The sequence below is a fragment of the Scatophagus argus genome, chromosome 19 (genome assembly GCF_020382885.2).
Source record: "Scatophagus argus isolate fScaArg1 chromosome 19, fScaArg1.pri, whole genome shotgun sequence".
NCBI lineage: Eukaryota > Metazoa > Chordata > Actinopteri > Scatophagidae > Scatophagus > Scatophagus argus.
In genome coordinates, this window is record NC_058511.1 from 18705089 (window position 1) to 18723771 (window position 18683).

General features: G+C 41.0%; 1 protein-coding gene across 1 annotated transcript; it reads left to right on the forward strand.

Annotated features, from left to right (window-relative positions):
- Nucleotides 1–12674: 12674 nt before the first annotated feature.
- marcksa (myristoylated alanine-rich protein kinase C substrate a) lies at nucleotides 12675–16201 on the forward strand. The gene is made up of 2 exons (XM_046373739.1): nucleotides 12675–13084; nucleotides 14259–16201. The coding sequence occupies exons 1-2, from the start codon at nucleotides 12989–12991 to the stop codon at nucleotides 14964–14966; spliced, it is 804 nt and encodes a 267-aa protein (XP_046229695.1). The 5' UTR covers nucleotides 12675–12988; the 3' UTR covers nucleotides 14967–16201.
- Nucleotides 16202–18683: the final 2482 nt, after the last annotated feature.

Here is an 18683-nt window from a genome sequence, read left to right on the forward strand (position 1 = left end):
CGATTTACATGAGAGCTGCATTTAGGAATGGGTCCCAACAACTGAGTCAATTTTGGATCCACTTTCAAGGAGGTAAAATATCTGAAATTAATAAGCTCTGCAGGCAACAAATACCTTGTTGAATCTTTAATTTCTGAACCTCTTTTCCTCCTTCTGACACTACAGACATCTGCAGCAAAAGCTAGTGACATATAAGCATGCTTATTTGCAGACAGTTGTTCACAAGACTGATTGATTGCATATGGGAGACCACCTTAAGGGCAGGCTCAGACTACAGGACCTTTGATGCATTTTAATTCAGATTTGCCCTTCTTGACAATCTGAGGATCTAGTGTAATACCTTGGTCAGTACCAATATTGCAAAAATTATCTAGGTAATGTGAGGTGTTTACAGAAATCACATGAAGTAGTTCTTTGCTCCCTATGACATAATTAAACCTAATAAATATCCTGTCTAGTTTGTGATGCGCCAATATTTTGAAATTTTGCAGTGTGCATGTTTGAGTTTAGAAAGAAGAAAATCCTTATGTGTGTGACGCAGCCTGATTTCCAAATCTCAGCTTAACCTAAGTGTTTCATAGTATGAATATATGGAAGAACTTTGTATGACCTCTGATGATGTAAGAAATATGAGTGCTCAGCCTCTAACTGATGTACTGTGGCACCTTCAGGTAATGTCAAGTGCATTGCATATGCAGAAAAGCTTCCATTTCTATAGGTGGTATTTGTTAAATGATAAACTTGAATTTAGATTATTTCCACTTGGTTTTGTTTTGGGTTTTTTTACCTACTCTGGCTTCTGCATCCTGAGCACAGACCACCAGTGAGGAGCAAACATTGCTTTCAATCACAGTAAGATCACAGCGTGCTCTTTCAGCACATTAAATCACTGAATGAAATCAAAGCACGTTATTTTTTAAGAGATGTCTTTAGTCCCCACCAAACAACGAACAACTGAAAGAATTTGAAAGGATCCAGATTTGATAAATGGATCCGGAATTGGGCTCAGACCCGATGGAATGCTATCACACTCCATCTCTAGCAGATGACTGGCAGTTTGAGCTTTGTGATCCACAACCCACAGTAGTATGTCAATGCTACACAGGTAAAAATGTCAGGTAATCACCTGCTGTTGCAGATGAGGCAGTATTGTCATGTTAATAAGGAAAAATACTGGATTCTTTCCCTGCTGAACAGCAAAGGCAACTCTGGCATTTAGGCCTGATGGAGGCATCAGATGGAGCAGTAACTTCTGTGTGGTGGGTAAATTCCTTGAACATCTACTTGTCATTTTAACCACTCTCCTCTTTCCCCAGGTGAGAAAAATCTGAAAACAAGATCTGGATGTTAATAAAAATTATCTCTGGCAGAAAAGATGTGAAGGAGGTTCTCAAGCCAATGAAAGAAGCAACCACTAAATATGTGCTATTTGCTTCCTTAAATGTGCCTTTTCAGAGCTGGAAATGGAAAAATCACATGGCCTCAATAGTTTTTAGAGATGGTGCTCGTCTGTGTGGAAGAATTTGAAAGACTGAACTATCTGTGAAAATGTTCATGTTTGTATTGAAATAAAAACCTAATGTCACTTCCTTTTACATTAAAAAAAATCATCTGCTTTCTGTCGTGATTATTGCTGTGACTGCACAAAGACAACAACTCAGTGACAATGCCAGATTCACAGCTGATTGCTTCTCCCTTCATCATCACCAGGCCATCCATATTGATATTAAGAGTATTAGAGACTTTGCTGTTCTCTGCCATGAGGGAAAAATTACATTCACTTTTCAGTTCTAATTACGTATCTATGCATCATTGCTTCCAATGAATTTTAACAAGAAAGCGGCTGTTTCCAAGAATAATTTTGACAGTTTTTGAAGCTTAGAAGTGGACCATTGCTCACCCCAGCTGTGCTTTCACTGTAAACAGCTGCAGACATAGCTAATCTAACAACAGCATTCAACAGGCAACAATGATGGTAGGGACAGGCAATTTTCTGTTTGTCAGAACTTTCAGGTAAAGTGTTGGGATGGCGACTACAAAACAAATATCTCTATGTCAATTAATCAACTATGATACTAGTAATCTCATATTTTCTATCATTATTCAAATTTAACTGACATATATGACATACATACAGTATGTCATATTCTGTTCATGTACTGCCCGACTAACAACTTACCGCCAGCCTTTTTCTTTGCTGTGCTTACAGTCACTGTCTGTCACTAGTCTGGCCTTGGGGGCAGACTGTGGAGCACGGACGTATGAAAGGAGCTTGCAGTAGAGAACCTTATAGGTCCAAAATGTTTGAAACCTTCCAACTTTGAAATAAAAGTCCTTCACCATGTAGCTCTTAGTTCACACTTTTCGCAACAATAATTGTTGGTCATATTGGTTCCATCTGGTTAGTAGACCTACTGACATACCTGAGACCTATAGCAGTTACAAGGGGATCCAGCCTTACATGAATATTATTATATTATATGTATATATGTATAATATTATTACATATATATATGATTTCCTGACAGCGTAGATGAATGTAATACTTCAGGATAACTAATGCAGTCGTTAACAGTAATGGATGAGGTATATTCAGGTATCAGTCAAATGAGCTATTAATGGGAGGGCAGACCTTTAAGGCATGCAATAACAGCTCTAACTGAGGTCTGACACTGTAAGAATGCCTTGTAGTTGAAATGGGTCAGGGGACTTCAAATTTGTGATTTTGGTCCAGTTCCTGTCGCCCCTTAAATTCCTGCTTTAAATGCTGCTGGTCTGACGCAGCACACACAGTGGAAGTCCTCTTTACTAAAGCCGGGGGTCAGAGATTCTCGCTATGCGTTTGCCATTAATTGGGAGCAACTGAGTGAAAGGACGATCAAAGGAGAGGCTGCAGACATGTAAACACTGTCCGAGCCTTTGAGGAGAGGTGCTGTGTGAGGCTGGAATAGCACTCACTGACAACTCAAGGACCTCACATCCAGTCAAGAACTTTTAAATCTGGGTCTCACACCCTCTAAAGCTGACAGAAAGTGCTCATTCTATAAGGCATCTTTCCCTTTTTCTTTCCTACATACCACTGAGGCTATATGATAATCACAGAGTGATTTGAAACCCACAGACAATAGGTGCTCATTTTTTATCAGAGTCATTTCCTTTATATAAAATAAAACAAGATTCTGACAACATACAGGATTGACAGAATGTTGTTTTGGAATGATTTTCACAGTGTGTGTGAGCTCGGCATGTGACTCAGTGGCAGATTAAACATACACTGGAGACACACGCTGCTTCTGCTGCATCTGTCAGTTAGTGGCATCCCTGTGTGCTGAGGCAGCAATCTGCACAGACAAAAGTCTTATCAACACACACAGACAACAGTCTGACCCCCCTGCAACCTAACACATCACACACACAATGCCTTTCATTCTCCATCTCTCCCTCTGGGCCTGATCTAAATCAAATCTTTAAAAGGAGAACGATTAAATCAGACTAATTTCTATAAACACAGTTTCTCCATCTTTCTGATCTGCCTCGGGTTCACTCCGTCTAATTGTACACCTGCTTCTAATCAGTTCTTAAAAACGGAAACATGATGAATCACTGAACAACAACACCCAGGTTTTGACAGATCACATTCAAACACTCTGTGACCTGCTGTTTGGATGATATCACTGTCAGGTGGAGACTGGGAAGGCCGAGCTCTGTAGATCTGAATGGCGTAGGCGTTGAACTTGAGGATGGGCTGCAGCCATGCCTGCTCTGTGAACATGAGGGACTTTTCCCTTCACTAATGAGGAACACTTAACTTAGTGCTGGAATGCAGGGCTACTATTACTTCCAGGTGACTGATATACAAGTTCACACACACACATTCACACAGCAGATTTTTAAGATCTACATCTGGAGTAAATACAGTGAATGCAGTTGGTGCATGCCTTTGTATGATGAGGCTTGTCAAAGGAAAACTGTGATTTATTTAAACTTAAACCAATTTTTGTCATTTTTGCATTCGACTTTGATTCCTCTGTCATCTACTCATCGTAACCACCAATTTTCAGTGGTTTAGATTATCTGTCAGCATATCTGACTGTTTCCATCCCATGAGAATTTACTGTAGTGACATCAAGTTCCCTTCCATAAACACAGGTCAAGTTCAGGGGCTTGAACAAGCTGAGGTGATGCCTAGCAGACAGCTAGCACTCGCTCATCTTAAAAACGCATAACTTCAAGGCTTGCCATAATTTAAACGAGAAAGCCCAAAATTAGAGACATGAACCCGTGTAAAACGGCATATTGTTGTTGTTTTTTTTACAGATAAATATGACAGATATGACGCTGGTATCAGTGTTCTCATCGAGCTCTCCACCAGACAGCAAACTGACAAATTATCTGTCCAGGCAACTAACAACTGCCAAGTTACACTGACAAGAGTTAGTAGCTAGGCTTGACTTTGAGTAATGTAACTTTTATTCATTCACTTTATGAATAATGAGCCAGTTCCAAATCCAATCCTTCCTGCACCACACTGGCTGGTCATTACAGCCTTTGTTACGCTGATGGCAGCAACACCAAAACCAGGGTCAGTGCAGATTCAGAAGTTATTCAAGTGACTCAAAAGAACAGTAGGGGGTAGAGGTCAGTGTGACTCATGTATGGAAAGACACATAACACACCTTTGATAGTTTGATATATATTCCAAAATGGATGCAGACAACAGTAGATGTCGGCGTACCCACGTGTTATGTTCTACAGGAGGTGGACTTGCAGCCTGCATGTGATTGATGGGCAGCATGCAGACTTCTATGTGAATGATTGTGTGATACAAACAGCTGATGAAAAATGTGTGTATAAATTTGAAAAAGAAAGCATTTGTGGAAAATTATCCACATATAAAGAATACCAGGAAGTAGCGACACAAGTAAAAGCTACTCTTAAAATTAATCTGCTGATCATTTTGCTGATTAATGACTTGATTACCGTAACTTCTTTTGTTCGACCAACAGTCCAAAACCCAGATATTCAGTTTATGATTAGAACAACAATCCACAATGATGATTATATTGAACATTTATTCATATTGTCATTTGAATGGGACAAAGCTGAAGGCAAGTTGAAAGCTCCACAGACTGGACAAACCACACATGAAGGCTGTTTCCACCAACTGCAGATTTTTTGGACTTTGATTGGCAGGAAGGAGCATAAACCTCACAACTGACTCAATACAGAAAATGAGAAAGAAACTGAGGCACTGAGTCCTTGATCCAAACAAAACAAACAAACAACAACAAAAATGTTAGAAAAACAATTTAAGTTGACCTGACATGAAACTCCAAATTTATCCAGTTAGCTCATAAGAAAGTTGAGCTGACTGAATTAAACTGAGTACAGATGTGGCTGCTTGCACTGACAATTGTGGGTTAAGCTGACATGGTTTCAGATGTTGCTTGTTAACCGGTTTCAATCATGAGTGAGTGGCTACAGCAGAGAGGCAGAGCAGGAACACAAACCTTCCAGTTCCTTATCAGGTTCTCCCCCACCGGCAAAACAGCCGCTGTTTTGTTCAAACACGTGGTATATGCAAATAAAAGCCCGCCGTGTGGAGCATGAAGTCACTGCTAGCGATAAACCCAGCGTGATGTTTGACATGCGGGGTGCCTGAATCACCATCTGTGTGGGTACGAAGGCACACCCAAAACAGAAGGAGATATTCCCTGAATGCTCCCAGCCAGGGTGGGGGACCTGAGCCGAGGAAGAAACAAAGCCACAGGAGCAGGATCCAGGGCCAGATCCACAGTGGGGAGTGGAGACCTGCAATTATACAAGCCAGCGGAAGCAACTACCTCTCCCCGTCACACAAAACTCAGCCTTATGAAAAAGAAGATCACGTTTCCGCAGCTTTTGTGCAGGCCTGAGTGTTCGGTTCCTATACCTTTTGTATAGGAGGCACGAAGACAAATCTCCAGTCTTAGCAGCCAGGTTGAGTCAGGCTATTCCCACAAGGCACAATAGACCCCTCTAATAGCATTCCTGTAATGGCAGCAGAAAAGCTGTGGACAAACATTTACGGTTGGCCAGATTGAGTTTTAAAGAGTCTCTTTTCTCCTCCTGTCCTGGTCCCATTCAGACAGGTCAGTGGGCTCCTCCCTGGTGTTTTGTACAATGCCATTCACAGTGCTCCATCACTCTGTTGCCTCCAACTCCGTCCCCCTGTGCTCTGCTCACTCATTTGGGCAGCACTGACCCTGGGCAAATGAACTCTGGCGTTCCTCAGCAAGGAAAAGTATTCAGAGTGAGGCTTTGATGTTGTAAGGGCAAATGTCAAAATTAGCAGCAAGAAATAAAACAATCAAACACTCCAATGTAGAAAAGGAGTATTAAACTTTTATATGGAAAACGAGAAAATCTGACCACAGCTTCATCAAAACCTTGTCAACCATAAAGCATGTTCTGCTAATTTGTATTACCGATGTTTATAATTAATATATTTCCAAAATATTCATTGTTGGCATATTTAATTTATTTTCCTAAAATATCAGCTCACTGCATCTGCAACCTGATTATTATTATTTTTTTTTTTTTATTAGGTTTATACAAGCTAAAGTACTTGGTTAAAATACTGTTCAAAGATGTTGGTCCTGGCTAAATATTGGACAAGTCAATGCTAAAACAAATGCTCCCATTTTTGGTTGCTCATAAATGGGAGCATGATGGGACAAATGGCTGATAAGCAGTTTCATGGCCAAGTATGGCCTGTTCCCTCATTAGTTCATGGTCTGGAGTTGGTTCTGAGTGTTACATTTGCAATTGGTGAGTGTTCAGTGGAACACTCAACATGAGGTCCAAAGAAGTGTCTATGCAAGTGAAAGAGACCATCAACAAAATAAACCCATCAGAGAGATAGCAAACATATTGGGAGTGGCCAAAACAACAGTTTGGTACATTCTTAAAAAGAAGGAATTAACTGTCAGGCTCAGCAACACCAAAAGACCATGGGACACAACTAAAGTGGATGACTGCAGGATTCACAACATCTAGCTAAGTCAAGAACACTCTTGAGGAAGCAGACATGTCATCATCAAAGTCTGCAGTCAAGAGATGGTTTCATGAATGTAAATACAGAGGCTTCACAACAAGGTGCAAACCACTGTTAACAACTAAGAACAGAAAGACCAGATTAGACTTTGCCAGAAAAGACCTGAACAAAACAAGTCTGCAAAGTTCTGGAATAAGATTCTTTGAACTGATGACACAAGATTAACTTGTACCAGAATGATGGGAAGAGAAAGTGTGGAGAAGAAAGGGATCAGCTCTGATGATCTGAAGCATAACCACATCATCTGTCACACATGGTGGAGGCAACATTATGGCATGGGCGTGTATGGCTGCCAATGGAACCGAGTTACTGGTGTTTATTGATGACCTGACTGTTGATAAAAGTAGCAGCATGAATTCTGAAGTGTTTAGGGCTTTATGCTCTGCTCAGATCCTGCCAAATGGTGAAAACTGGTGCCCGCTTCATATTGCAGATGGACCCAAAGCACATAGCAAAGACAACCCAAGACTTTCCCAAAGCAAAGAAATGGGACATTCTTCACTGGTCAAGTCAGTCACCTGATCTAAGCCCAACAGAGTATGCTGTTCACTTACTGAAGACAACACTGAAGGCAGAAAGAACGACAACAAGCAACAGCTGAAGGCAGCTGCAGTAAAGGCCTGGCAAAACAAAGCAGGACACTCAGCATTTGCTCATGTCCATGGGTTCCAAAGGCAGTCAATGACTGCAAAGGATTTTCATCCAAGTATTTAAAAACAGTCCTTGTATTGGTAATTATGTTAGTTTGTCCCATCATTTATAAGCGAACAAAAATGGGGGTGGGTGTATAAAAATGGCTGTAATTCCCAAATGGTTAATGCTGCATTTTTGTTGAACCCCTTGAATTAAAGCTGAAAGTCTTCACTTCGCTCACATTTAATTTCAAATATGGTGTGGTGGTATAAAGAAGCCAGTTGCCAAAAATGTATGTCCCAATGTATGTATATCAATCGAACTGTATATGTAATGGATACTCATTTTGGTCAAGTACTTACTCGGCCCTATATAACCATTTGCAATAAATTGTCTGCTGTACTCAAGAAAGCAACTGGTGAGATTTAAGGTTGTGATATCACTAAAAATAGGTGTGACGACGCAACAAAATGAATAGTTGGCCAATCAGATAGGCTGTAAATAAGCCAAACAAATTAGATTATTTAAACCACTTTATTTGAAGGTAAAGGAGAAGTTATAAATAATCCTTAAACAAATAATCCTTTGTTGGACAGTAAAACTGTGTGGATTATTTGTGCAGCAAATAAAAGTACATCAGCAGATTAAAATTAGTCTGTCCGAATTGGTCTGTAAACTCTGACTATTTGAAATCATAATTTTACTCACTGTGTTTTCTTATAAGTTTGCTTTGCTTTTCAATACAGCTGTACTTTTCATCAAACCAAGACTAGCTCAACTGCCTCATTAACTCATACTGTAAATCACACCATTCAAACTTGACAGAAAGAAAATAAAACTCACCAAAAGCACTTTGGCTTACCTTTCCATTATTCCAACTCTGTAAAAGTAAATCTTAGTTTTCTTTAATTGTTTTCGTAAGCTAAATCAAACCTATAGGATGCAGGATCTGAGCCATCCCGTGTATTAAATGCCCATCCAATCTCTCTGACCTCACTATAAATGGAATGCAGTATAAGGACACTTCCTGGATTTGAAAATAAAAATTACTGTCAGTGAGCTACAGGCAGAAGTTAGAAAGTTTCCTCCAAAATATATCTGGCAAAACAGTTTAGTAGAATCTAAAGATGTTTTGTATTAGACATGAATGCCTGTTTAGGTTCTATTGTCTTATCAGGTTAAACATCCTTATTTTGTATGAGACTGATGTTCCAGGTGTAACACAATGAGCCATAGCATGAAGGTATGATTCACTAAATGTAAATAAGCAGCAGGGAGGTTTTGCCTGAAATAAATCTTGTAACAAAGGGACTGGGACTAGCAGCTTAGACTAAAAACATGCTGTTCTTGGTGGTGGCTAACACAGCTATCTTTATAATACACAGTCACACCAGTGTCATGTTAATGTTAACTAAAGACACAGGACATGTTGGCCTCCTGTTTGCTTCAATTTGATGATATCAGTGAGATCAGATTTCAGTCGTGAACACCGCCTGGAGCTTGTGTCTCATTAAACAAGCTGAGTTTTGTCAACATATCTTGTGTCAGTTGAGTTTTGTTATTACATCAGTTTGCATGACATCGGTGCAATGCTGTTTATAGTCAGGGAGGGAATACAATAAGCTTTTTTTTGTGTGTGTGTGTGTGTATCCTTAGTTGAAAACAACTAAACAAAAGTAAATCGTGTATTGTGTTGGCAGTAGTATGGAAAGATTTCAGGTGATACCCAGCTCTAGTATAACACCTTCCTTACATGTAGTTTTGCCTAAATATCAGATGTTCCCTGTAAAACCCAACCTGCTTTGTGTGTGTTCGTCCTCGTAAACAAAACTGACAGTCAACACTCTGATTAGAGGATGGTTCCTCCTCCCGGGAGTCGTTTGACAGTCACCTCCACCTTCACTGACTCCAAGGTGTGTTTACTACTGTTTACTGCTGCCAGCTGGAACATTAACAAAGTGTGTTTTGTCAGCACATCACTGGTATTATGCCAATGACAGCAGGACCTGTTGATAACAACCACAACTGTTTGTTTACTTGTTAGTTGATGAGGAAGGAGGAGGCAGTGCAGATGCGTTATAAGTAACATTCACTTTTAAGATTACAAAAGTGATTTAGTATTTATGATTAATGATACACAGAATAAAGCACATTTTAATGCCATAATTTTAACAATACTTGAGAGAATAATTTTGTGGTTCAATCGATGGAAATGTAACATATTTGCACATCACACATTTGATGTGCAAAATCTTAACCTGCAAAGTAAGTCGTAACTATAGTATTCAATTGAGTTCAAAGGAGTAAAAACTAATTACAAAATGACAAAAATATTTACACAAAATCCGCTTGGATTTTCTGATGCTTCCTTCTCAATAAAATCTTCCGTCACACTATAACACACGATATCAGTCTGTCAATGAGTGAAATGTCTGCAGTGGAAATATCACCTGTCTTCCTCTCAGTAATTGGTGCTTGGCATTTCATTGTCATCAGTGTCAGCCAGGTGTCCCAGAGCCACATAAGCAGCTCGGTGGCAGAAAAGTCCACCTCAAACTGAATATCCTGTAATTAGCCAACAATAAATCACTACCCACATGTTCTCTTTGAGGAAAAGTTCTCTTTCAAAACACAGGGGCATTCAAAACATTTATGATTCAATAAGGTGCAATGTCTGGAGCTTCAGTGTTATTGTCATGTCCCTGTTGTCCCTGTGACTGACAGGGATAATGGACAGAAAATATTATGATGTCACATTGACTGTTCTGTGAGTTCCTTTGACCACCAAATTATTCTTATCATTTCACCTTTGAGTCCAAGTGGAAGTTTGTGCCAAATTTGACAAAATTCCTTCAAGACATCCCTGAGATATCACGGATGGACGAACAGACAACAATCCCAAAACAAAACAAAACAAAACGTCTGTCACTGGGAGAGAAGCATAAAAAACAATCAAATACAACAGCTATATGAAAAACAGCTGTGAAGCACATTTTTAGTTTCCATCAAATTTATGATGTTTTTGTTCCATTTTTTGCACACACTATACACTCTTTGCTCATCCACAATTGACATATTATATTATCACAACTTGGAGTTATTTGTCCATCCTGTGGTAGGGCAGCAGTCACTAACAGAAACTGGAGCAAGCTTTGTAGTTTGCTGTTTTGCATTGCACCTGATAACATTTCAAAGCAGCAGAGTGAAGCTACTCCAGGAAGCCCACCCTGCTTGTGATGTCCTGATGTGCTGCTGTGTTACCTCTGTGTCTCTGTGCTGCAGAGGACAGTTGACTCTGCCTGGGGAAGCATTTGCATTGCAAATGTTGCCTGAGGGACCTGTTTGAACACTAACTCGCCTGGTCATTCACAAGACCGCCATACAGACACACACACACACACACAGAGTTGTGCACATACACAACTTGATCATTATCTTTTAACTGAAGCTAACTCTTTCCAAAGTTTTAGCTGATATCACTCTGTGTTTCCGTGTGTTTCTTTTAAGTTTTAATGATCACATTTTAATGCATGTGATGACAGATGGTACACACTAAATATTCAAAGCATGCACAGGTGAACGATTAGAGCAGTGAGTGACAAGTGATTATGTCATCATGAGCTGATCATGGTGATCCTGGATAAATCTGTTCCATCTGGCCTAAAGAAAGCATCAAAATACAGTATACTGAATAATCCTGGTAAGCTGTTTTATTTAAACATATGGTTTAAAAAGCAGAAAATATGACAAGACACAATCGAAAAAATGCACTTATCACGTGTATAGACACACGTATCCTAATGTGGATAAGGATCATGTTCATTTTCAGGGGCTGCATGACTTCAGAATGAGTCATTGTGCTGCTGTTTACATTGTCAGATCACATCATAAATGAGTTCATCACCCACACCATTTGTGATGCCTGAAGAAAGTGTGATATAAAACAACAAATTTGCCGTGTCAACAGTGCATGGGTCGATCGTCTGTAAAATATCAACTGTTGTGTATTTAGAGGTCTCCATGGATTCAGAATTCTGTTTACCATCTCCAGACCTGAGACTTAAATTACATCAAAAATGACATTACTGATTCAGTTAGTCAGCATCAGGTAGGGCCCCAATCTATTGCCTCAGGTCAAAGCTTACTATCAGGTCTTGTCGTGTGATGCACCACAAGTCTGACTGAGTCCACTGCATTTTGGATCTGGTCTACTTCTCCTCAAGTTGAATCCAGTTCATGCATGTTACAGTTCAGGTGTAACTTCCATACTGGTCAGGTTTGGAATTGGGTGCTTAATTTCTGACATGATCTTAAACTGATATAACAAGATGAATGTCTTACATCATGCAAATTAAGTGTAGCTAATAGCCAAAGAAAAAATTCTAACTTTTTAAAATCAACACAGGTGTTGACATTTTGTCTGGACAAATGAGTTTAGATGACAGTGCTACCAAAACAAATCAGCTCTGACACATCATGTATTAAGTAACTGAAGTAAATTAAGTTCAGAGTCAGCAAAAATATATAAAAAAAATGTTGATTATTAGCTTGTAGCACATATCCATACCTTGTGTGCTACCATTATCGTTGATAATTTGAGTAAACAAGTAAATGTCCCTTCATTAGCTTATTAGCTATGATAGCATAAATCAATAGTGCAAAAACAAGGGAAAATATCAGTATCTTTTAAAAACTTTAATATTTGTTCATTTTGGTTGGTTAATAAGAACTTTTTTATTGATTTATATTAATTATCACTTGGTTCTGAAGATGTCATTTGAGTAATTGTTGCCAATTCTTCAAAATTTCATTATTCCTACGTACCATAAACGCGGCGCTACAATCTATTGTTCACTCCCTTTCTCAAACCCCGCCCACGCTCGGAGCGGAGGCTGTGATTGGCTCAATCTGAGTGCGGTGCCGTCATCGCTCGGAGCGCCCATTCATCTCTCCACTTGGGCGTTGGACTCTGCATCTTATTAGCAACAAGGGAAATTTCTCCATTTTGCAGCCTGTCTACAGCGACACGGCCACCAGTCTGGGATTTTATTACTTCTCCTTACCTGCCAGCTTTTTCCAGCTATTTATAAAAATCCTCCTCACTCTAACTGGACTTTGCTTTGCATTTTCCCTGTGAACTTTTTTGTCTGTGCACACAGAGGGAGACTGCAGCGAAGAGCTTTGAGTTTCAACAAAGAGGCTTGTGGGGTCTTTGTTCGTTTTTTGGATCGGTTGAGTTTCTTTGTTGGAGCGAAAAGCATGGGAGCGCAATTGTCCAAGACAACTGGAAAGGCTGAAACCGCGGCTGAAAAGCCCGGGGAGGCTGCAGCTTCACCCACCAAGACCAACGGACAGGTAAATGTTATTTTAACATGCAGCTCTGCACATCCATCAGGGCAGAATCTGCTCGTTCTAGAGGGGGCTGCGCTCTGAGGGCGCAATCTGTGCGTAATTGTGGATAGATTGAATGGAGATCCGCTGTGGGAGTTTAAACTAAATGGAAAGACTTGTTTGTAATTCTGAATAGATAATAGTTTGGGAGCAACAGTTGATCATCTGAGATTTTAGGTATTTCTTGGAAACTGGAGCGCTCTCTTGATCGGATATTCCAATGAAACCTGACAATTTAAGGTGTTATTTTGGAGGAGGAAGTACATTTTGGCTGGTTCTTTTGTTAATAAAATCACTCCGAATCGTACTACGATTTGAATGAAGTCGTGTGTTGGATTGTTTACTGGTAAATTTACTCCAAAAAATAATTTTAGGACAATAATGAACCGCTTTGGGTTTGAATGAAGTCGCCTCATGATCGTAATTTGGAATTTGCTGAATAAGACAAGATGCTCGACGCCAACAATGGCTGTGCACGCTCGGAGCACCAATCCTTTTGTTACAGATGCTCGAGTAGAAAGTGGAGATGGCAGTCTGCTATCACACAGAAGGGGAGAGGCTGGGAGCCAGTGGTGCGCCCCGGAGAGAGAGAAAGAGAGAGAGGGAGGGAGGGAGAGAGAGAGAGAGAGAGAGAGAATGACTTGTGCTGCTCTTAGTCGCTCCTTTTCTGATTTGTGTATTTGGAAAAAATATAATTCAGAACCCCGCTCGGATTTTATCCATTTTCAGGAAATGTATGTGAACTCTCCTCTCCGTGATCTGCTTGACTAATGAGCATCTGCTGTTTTAATGAGCAGCTGCTTTGCTTTGGCGCTCCGCTGTTGGAGCGAGCACGCACCGACCTCTTGCGATCCGTTTGAGGCACTGCGGCTCACTGTGGCTCAGGATTTGAAATCCAGGATAAAAGATCTGGAAATGTGTTGCTTTTTTTTTTCGTCTAACGCAGGACTGTTATTTTGTGTTTGACCATTTCCATGTAAAGTTACTGAAAGCAGAAAACCAGTCCAGACAGAGGTTTGCTTTTGTCAGTTCTCATTTGATGGTGTCTGCTGCCCCTGCTGTCCATCAGCGGCACTGTCCGGCTTGAAACCATTCCAGCTCTTTACATGACATTAACAGCCACTATTTCTCTTATTAGGAAAACGGCCATGTTAAAGCAAACGGGGATGCCTCTCCTGCAGCAGCTGAGAACGGCAAGGAGGAGCTGCAGGCCAACGGCAGCGCCACCGCTGAGGAGAGCCCCAAGGAGGAGGCCGAGAAGAAAGAAGCTGCCCCCACCGAGAAAGAGGCTGCAGATGGGGAGAAAGTAGAGGAAGCGTCTCCTGCTCCTGCTGAAGGAGAGGCGGCAGCAAAGGCAGAAGATGGCGCCACACCTTCCACCAGCAACGAAACCCCGAAGAAGAAGAAGAAGCGGTTCTCCTTCAAGAAGTCGTTCAAGCTCAGTGGCTTTTCTTTCAAAAAGACCAAAAAGGAGACAGGGGAAGGAGCAGAGAACGAGGAGGTGGCTGCAGCAGCAGCAGCATCCACGGAGGAGGCCAAGGCTGAGGGCACAGAGGAAGCAGCGGCCGCTAGCGAGGAGGCCAAGCCCGCTGACGGAGAAGCTGCACCTGCTGCGGAGAACGCCAAGACAGAGGTAGAGGCCCAGCCAGAGGCGGCAGCGGAGGCAGCACCAGCAGAGAAACCTGCTGAGGAGGCCAAGGAGGCCACGCCCACAGAGGAGCCAAAGGCAGAGGAGAAGGTGGCTGAGGAGGCGCCCAAAACAGAGGAGGCCGCCCCTGCGCCTCCAGCCTCACAGGAAGCAGCATCGGCGGAGGCTCCGGCTGCAGCTGCAGAGGCCGCTGAATAAATTGAAGAAATCTGAGGGAAAAAAAAAGGAGAAACAAGATAATCAAAGAACATTTCCCTGTTTGTTGTTGGAGTGATGCCAGGTCCTGGCTTTGAAGAACTTGTCTACAACCAGGGATATTTTAAAGCTTTTTTTTTTTTTTTACATTTTTGGTTTCCATTCCCCCTTACACAAAACTCATCTCGGTCCGTTGTTACTTCCTTACCAACGGACTAAGGAGGTGGGTGGCTTCAATATGTATAACAGATTAAATACATCCACACTCTACCATATATTTTTGTTCGTCAGTATTAAATTTTTTTTTTTTTTTTTTCCTTTTGAATTTTTATACAAAATGTAAACAAAACGGTATGGACATGCCCATGGTATGAGGGAGAAGGGGGATGAGCTGTAAATGAAGGGGGAGGGGAGGGGAGGAAGGGTCTGGAAAATGTGCCACAGACTATTATAAAAAGAGTAGTCTAAAAAAAAAAAAACAAAAAACTCAAAGACCAACATCTATATCCACCACGCAGTTTACAACACTAAGTCCTTTTTGAAATACGACGAGCAGACATCCCAGAGTTAGGTTTTTAGGAAGACATATAAACTCATAGCTTTTCACTTCTCATTAGCTGTACCAGTCAGTGATTCAGTAGAAATACAAGTTGTATAGGCTTTATTGTTTATTGTTGGTTTTATGACCTTAATAAAAATGTAAGTATGTATAGGCGGGGTGTTTTTAACTGTGATTATTGTACAAAATAAAATCTTGATCTCAAGAAGCACATGAAGTTTGCAGCTCTTTTTCCACCTACTCATTTTTGTAAGATAACGACATGCAAAATGTCATCCCGAAAGACCTTCTTAAGCAATTCTGAACACAAAAAAACCAAGCTGTGATAAGTGGAATGGGTAACTGTTTATATACTGTGGTATGTTCTTTCTTTTTTTTTTTTCTTTTTTGATTACAGCAGGCAATGCCTTTTCAGTGGACTTTGACAAAAATTTAAGGAATCTATCAGATGCAAATGTTTGTGTAGCATCTTGTCTCTCTCTCTCTCTCTCTCTCTCTCTCTTTCTCTCTCTCTTTTCTTTTCCTTTTGTAAATACTGGAGAAGCTTTGCCCAGTTTGACTTAGAGATGGAATGTAACTTTGCTTACAAAAAAAAAATTGCTATTAAACTCCTCTGCTTAAGGTGTTCTAATTTTCTGTGAGCACACTAAAAGCAAAAATAAATGTGAATAAAATTTGAGCTGCATCTGTCATTATTTGTGTGGAAACTGACACATCGACTGCAAGGCCTTATGCGGGTTAATGACGCATGTCCTGCAGCAGCTCTGTGCCTTCAAGACAAAATCCAGGGCAGGTACATTTATTCTCAAATATGACAGTGATGGCTCTAACGGGTTGTTTCATAAGCTTAATTGTGACCTACTATATATGGCCAAAAGTATGTGGACTGGCTGCTGGGATTTGCTTCCAATACAAATTCCGGATTATCCCAAAGGTGCTGGATGGGGCTGAGGTCAGGTCTATGTCCAGTCCAATGAGGTGCTTCCAAAGCAAGCTGATGCCTCAAGGCCTCAAGGATGGAGCATTGCTCCCATGAATGACATGCCTCTCTCCCACAGACTTGTAGCCAGTTAAAGCTTCAAATGTTTATGAGTGAAGTCAACATTTGTGTGTATCTCCCCTTCCACACACCAGCCTGAGCTACATTTGATGTCAACTTGGAAAAAAATCACAGTAAGAAAGGTGTGAAGGTACAGTCATCGAACTAGCCCTGGAAGTTACACAAATACTAACATCCTGTTAGATGTGATTCTGATTTACCCATATATCAGTTTGTACGCAGTCCCTAGCCTACTAAAATACTATATAGTTCATCTGCAGCTGTTGTTGAAACTATATTTTACATAAATTTCTATAAATCAGAATCAGATTACTTCAGTATGTAAATCAGGTGAGCAGACACTATTCTCAAATTAAATAAATAATTAAAAACACTAAATATCTTACATTGGCGGTGGTTAGCACTGTCGCCTCACAGCAAGAAGGGTCCAGGTTTGAATCCCGATCTAGGTTCTTCTGTGCAGAGTTTGCATGTTCTCCCTGTGCCTGTGTAGGTTTTCTCCGGGTACTCCGGCTTCCTCCCACCATACCAAAAACATGCACATTAGGTTAACTGGCTACTCTTCATTGCCCCTAGGTGTGAGTGTGAGAGTGTGTGGTTGTCTGTCTTTGTGTGTTGGCCCTGCGATTGACTGGCGACCAGTCCAGGGTGAACCCCGCCTCTCGCCCGTAGTCAGCTGGGATAGGCTCCCCACAACCCTGACAGATAAGCGGTATAGAGAATGGATGGATGGATATCTGACAGATAATCAATAATGTAATATTGTCTTGCACTTACTTACTTACCACAAATTTATCAATTTACATTACTTTAAAATTTAACCAGTCCAGTTAATACAGGCCTGTGCATACAACTATGATGTATTGTATTGAGTGCCACCAGATGTGTGCCATACGTGAATGTGGACAAGCTCATGATGGACTTTATTTGTGAGGGTCCTCACCCATTTTCTGTGGTAGAACAACCTGCTTTTAAAGAACTTTTATTCATACAGAATCCTCAGTACAAGGTCATTTCCAGACCCACTTTCCAGATCAGAATAGAGGAAGCTGCCAATCAGATGACGAAGACTTTGATGTTGCAGCTGAGTAAAGCTATGTTGCCACCGGTATGGACTGAAGGACAGCACACCAGTGAAGTTACATAGGGGTCAGAACTCATTGGATAGATGAGGAAACCTTGGAGAGGAAATCCGCTGTACTTTGTTGCTAGAGGTTGAAACGTTTCCACACCTTTGATGTCCTGGCAGGCAGCCTTGATAGCATTCATTGTCACTACAGAAAAAGGAGAAAAGTGGTAAGAACCACAACAGACATTCATTAAAGCATTCAGTCTGTCTGGTGAGCAAAGCCAGTCTGAAGAAGCAGAGTCAGGCTAAACCTCTTCTGAAAAGCCCAAAGCCAACAACCTGGACACATTCAGCCTCCTGGAACAAGATAGTGGTCTTGAGTACCAGCTTCCCCAACATCAAAGGTGTGCATGCCACTTGTTAAACTTAGTTGCCACAAAAGATGCTGCCATGGCAGAAGAGAAGAATGACACATACAAATGGCTACCATGTTGCAGCCTTTGGGAAATGCCAAGACAGGTCAATCATACATGGCAGCAGAAATAGTGGAAGATGAATTCAAGCTCCAGTTCACCCGGCCAAATCAAACCAGGCCGAGCTCGACATACATGGTTGTGGAGATAATCATGCAAATCATACAAGAGAAGGGGGAGGACACAATCAGGAATGTCTGTGAAGAATTCAAAGTGAAAATGTGAGTTTTAATTCTCATTTCTAAAGCATGAAATGTGAATGACACAAATGGAAAACAGCGCTAATCATCTTCTGCTTAAGCCTTAGTTTTGTTGAAGTTTTGCTTTGGGTGATATTCTGAATTTTCTTTTGTCAATTTTGGATGAGGCAAACTTTTCATTTCAAACAGCTTTTGTAATTAATAACCTATACAACCTATCCTCCAAGATGTGTCAGCCACTCATCAGAGCCATTCAGGATGGTGTCAGAAAGCACTTTGGCAGAAGGACTGCTAGAGCAGTCAGTTCAGGGTCCTCCTTCATCCCACCAAAGTTCAAGACCACCTGGACTGAGAGGGCT

Excerpts from the sequence above, each read along its gene's own strand:
- marcksa (XM_046373739.1), top strand. The coding sequence starts at position 12,989 with ATGGGAGCGCAATTGTCCAAGACAACTGGAAAGGCTGAAACCGCGGCT. Across the intron at positions 13,085-14,258 it reads CCACCAAGACCAACGGACAG|GAAAACGGCCATGTTAAAGC; the intron begins GTAAATGTTATT and ends TTCTCTTATTAG.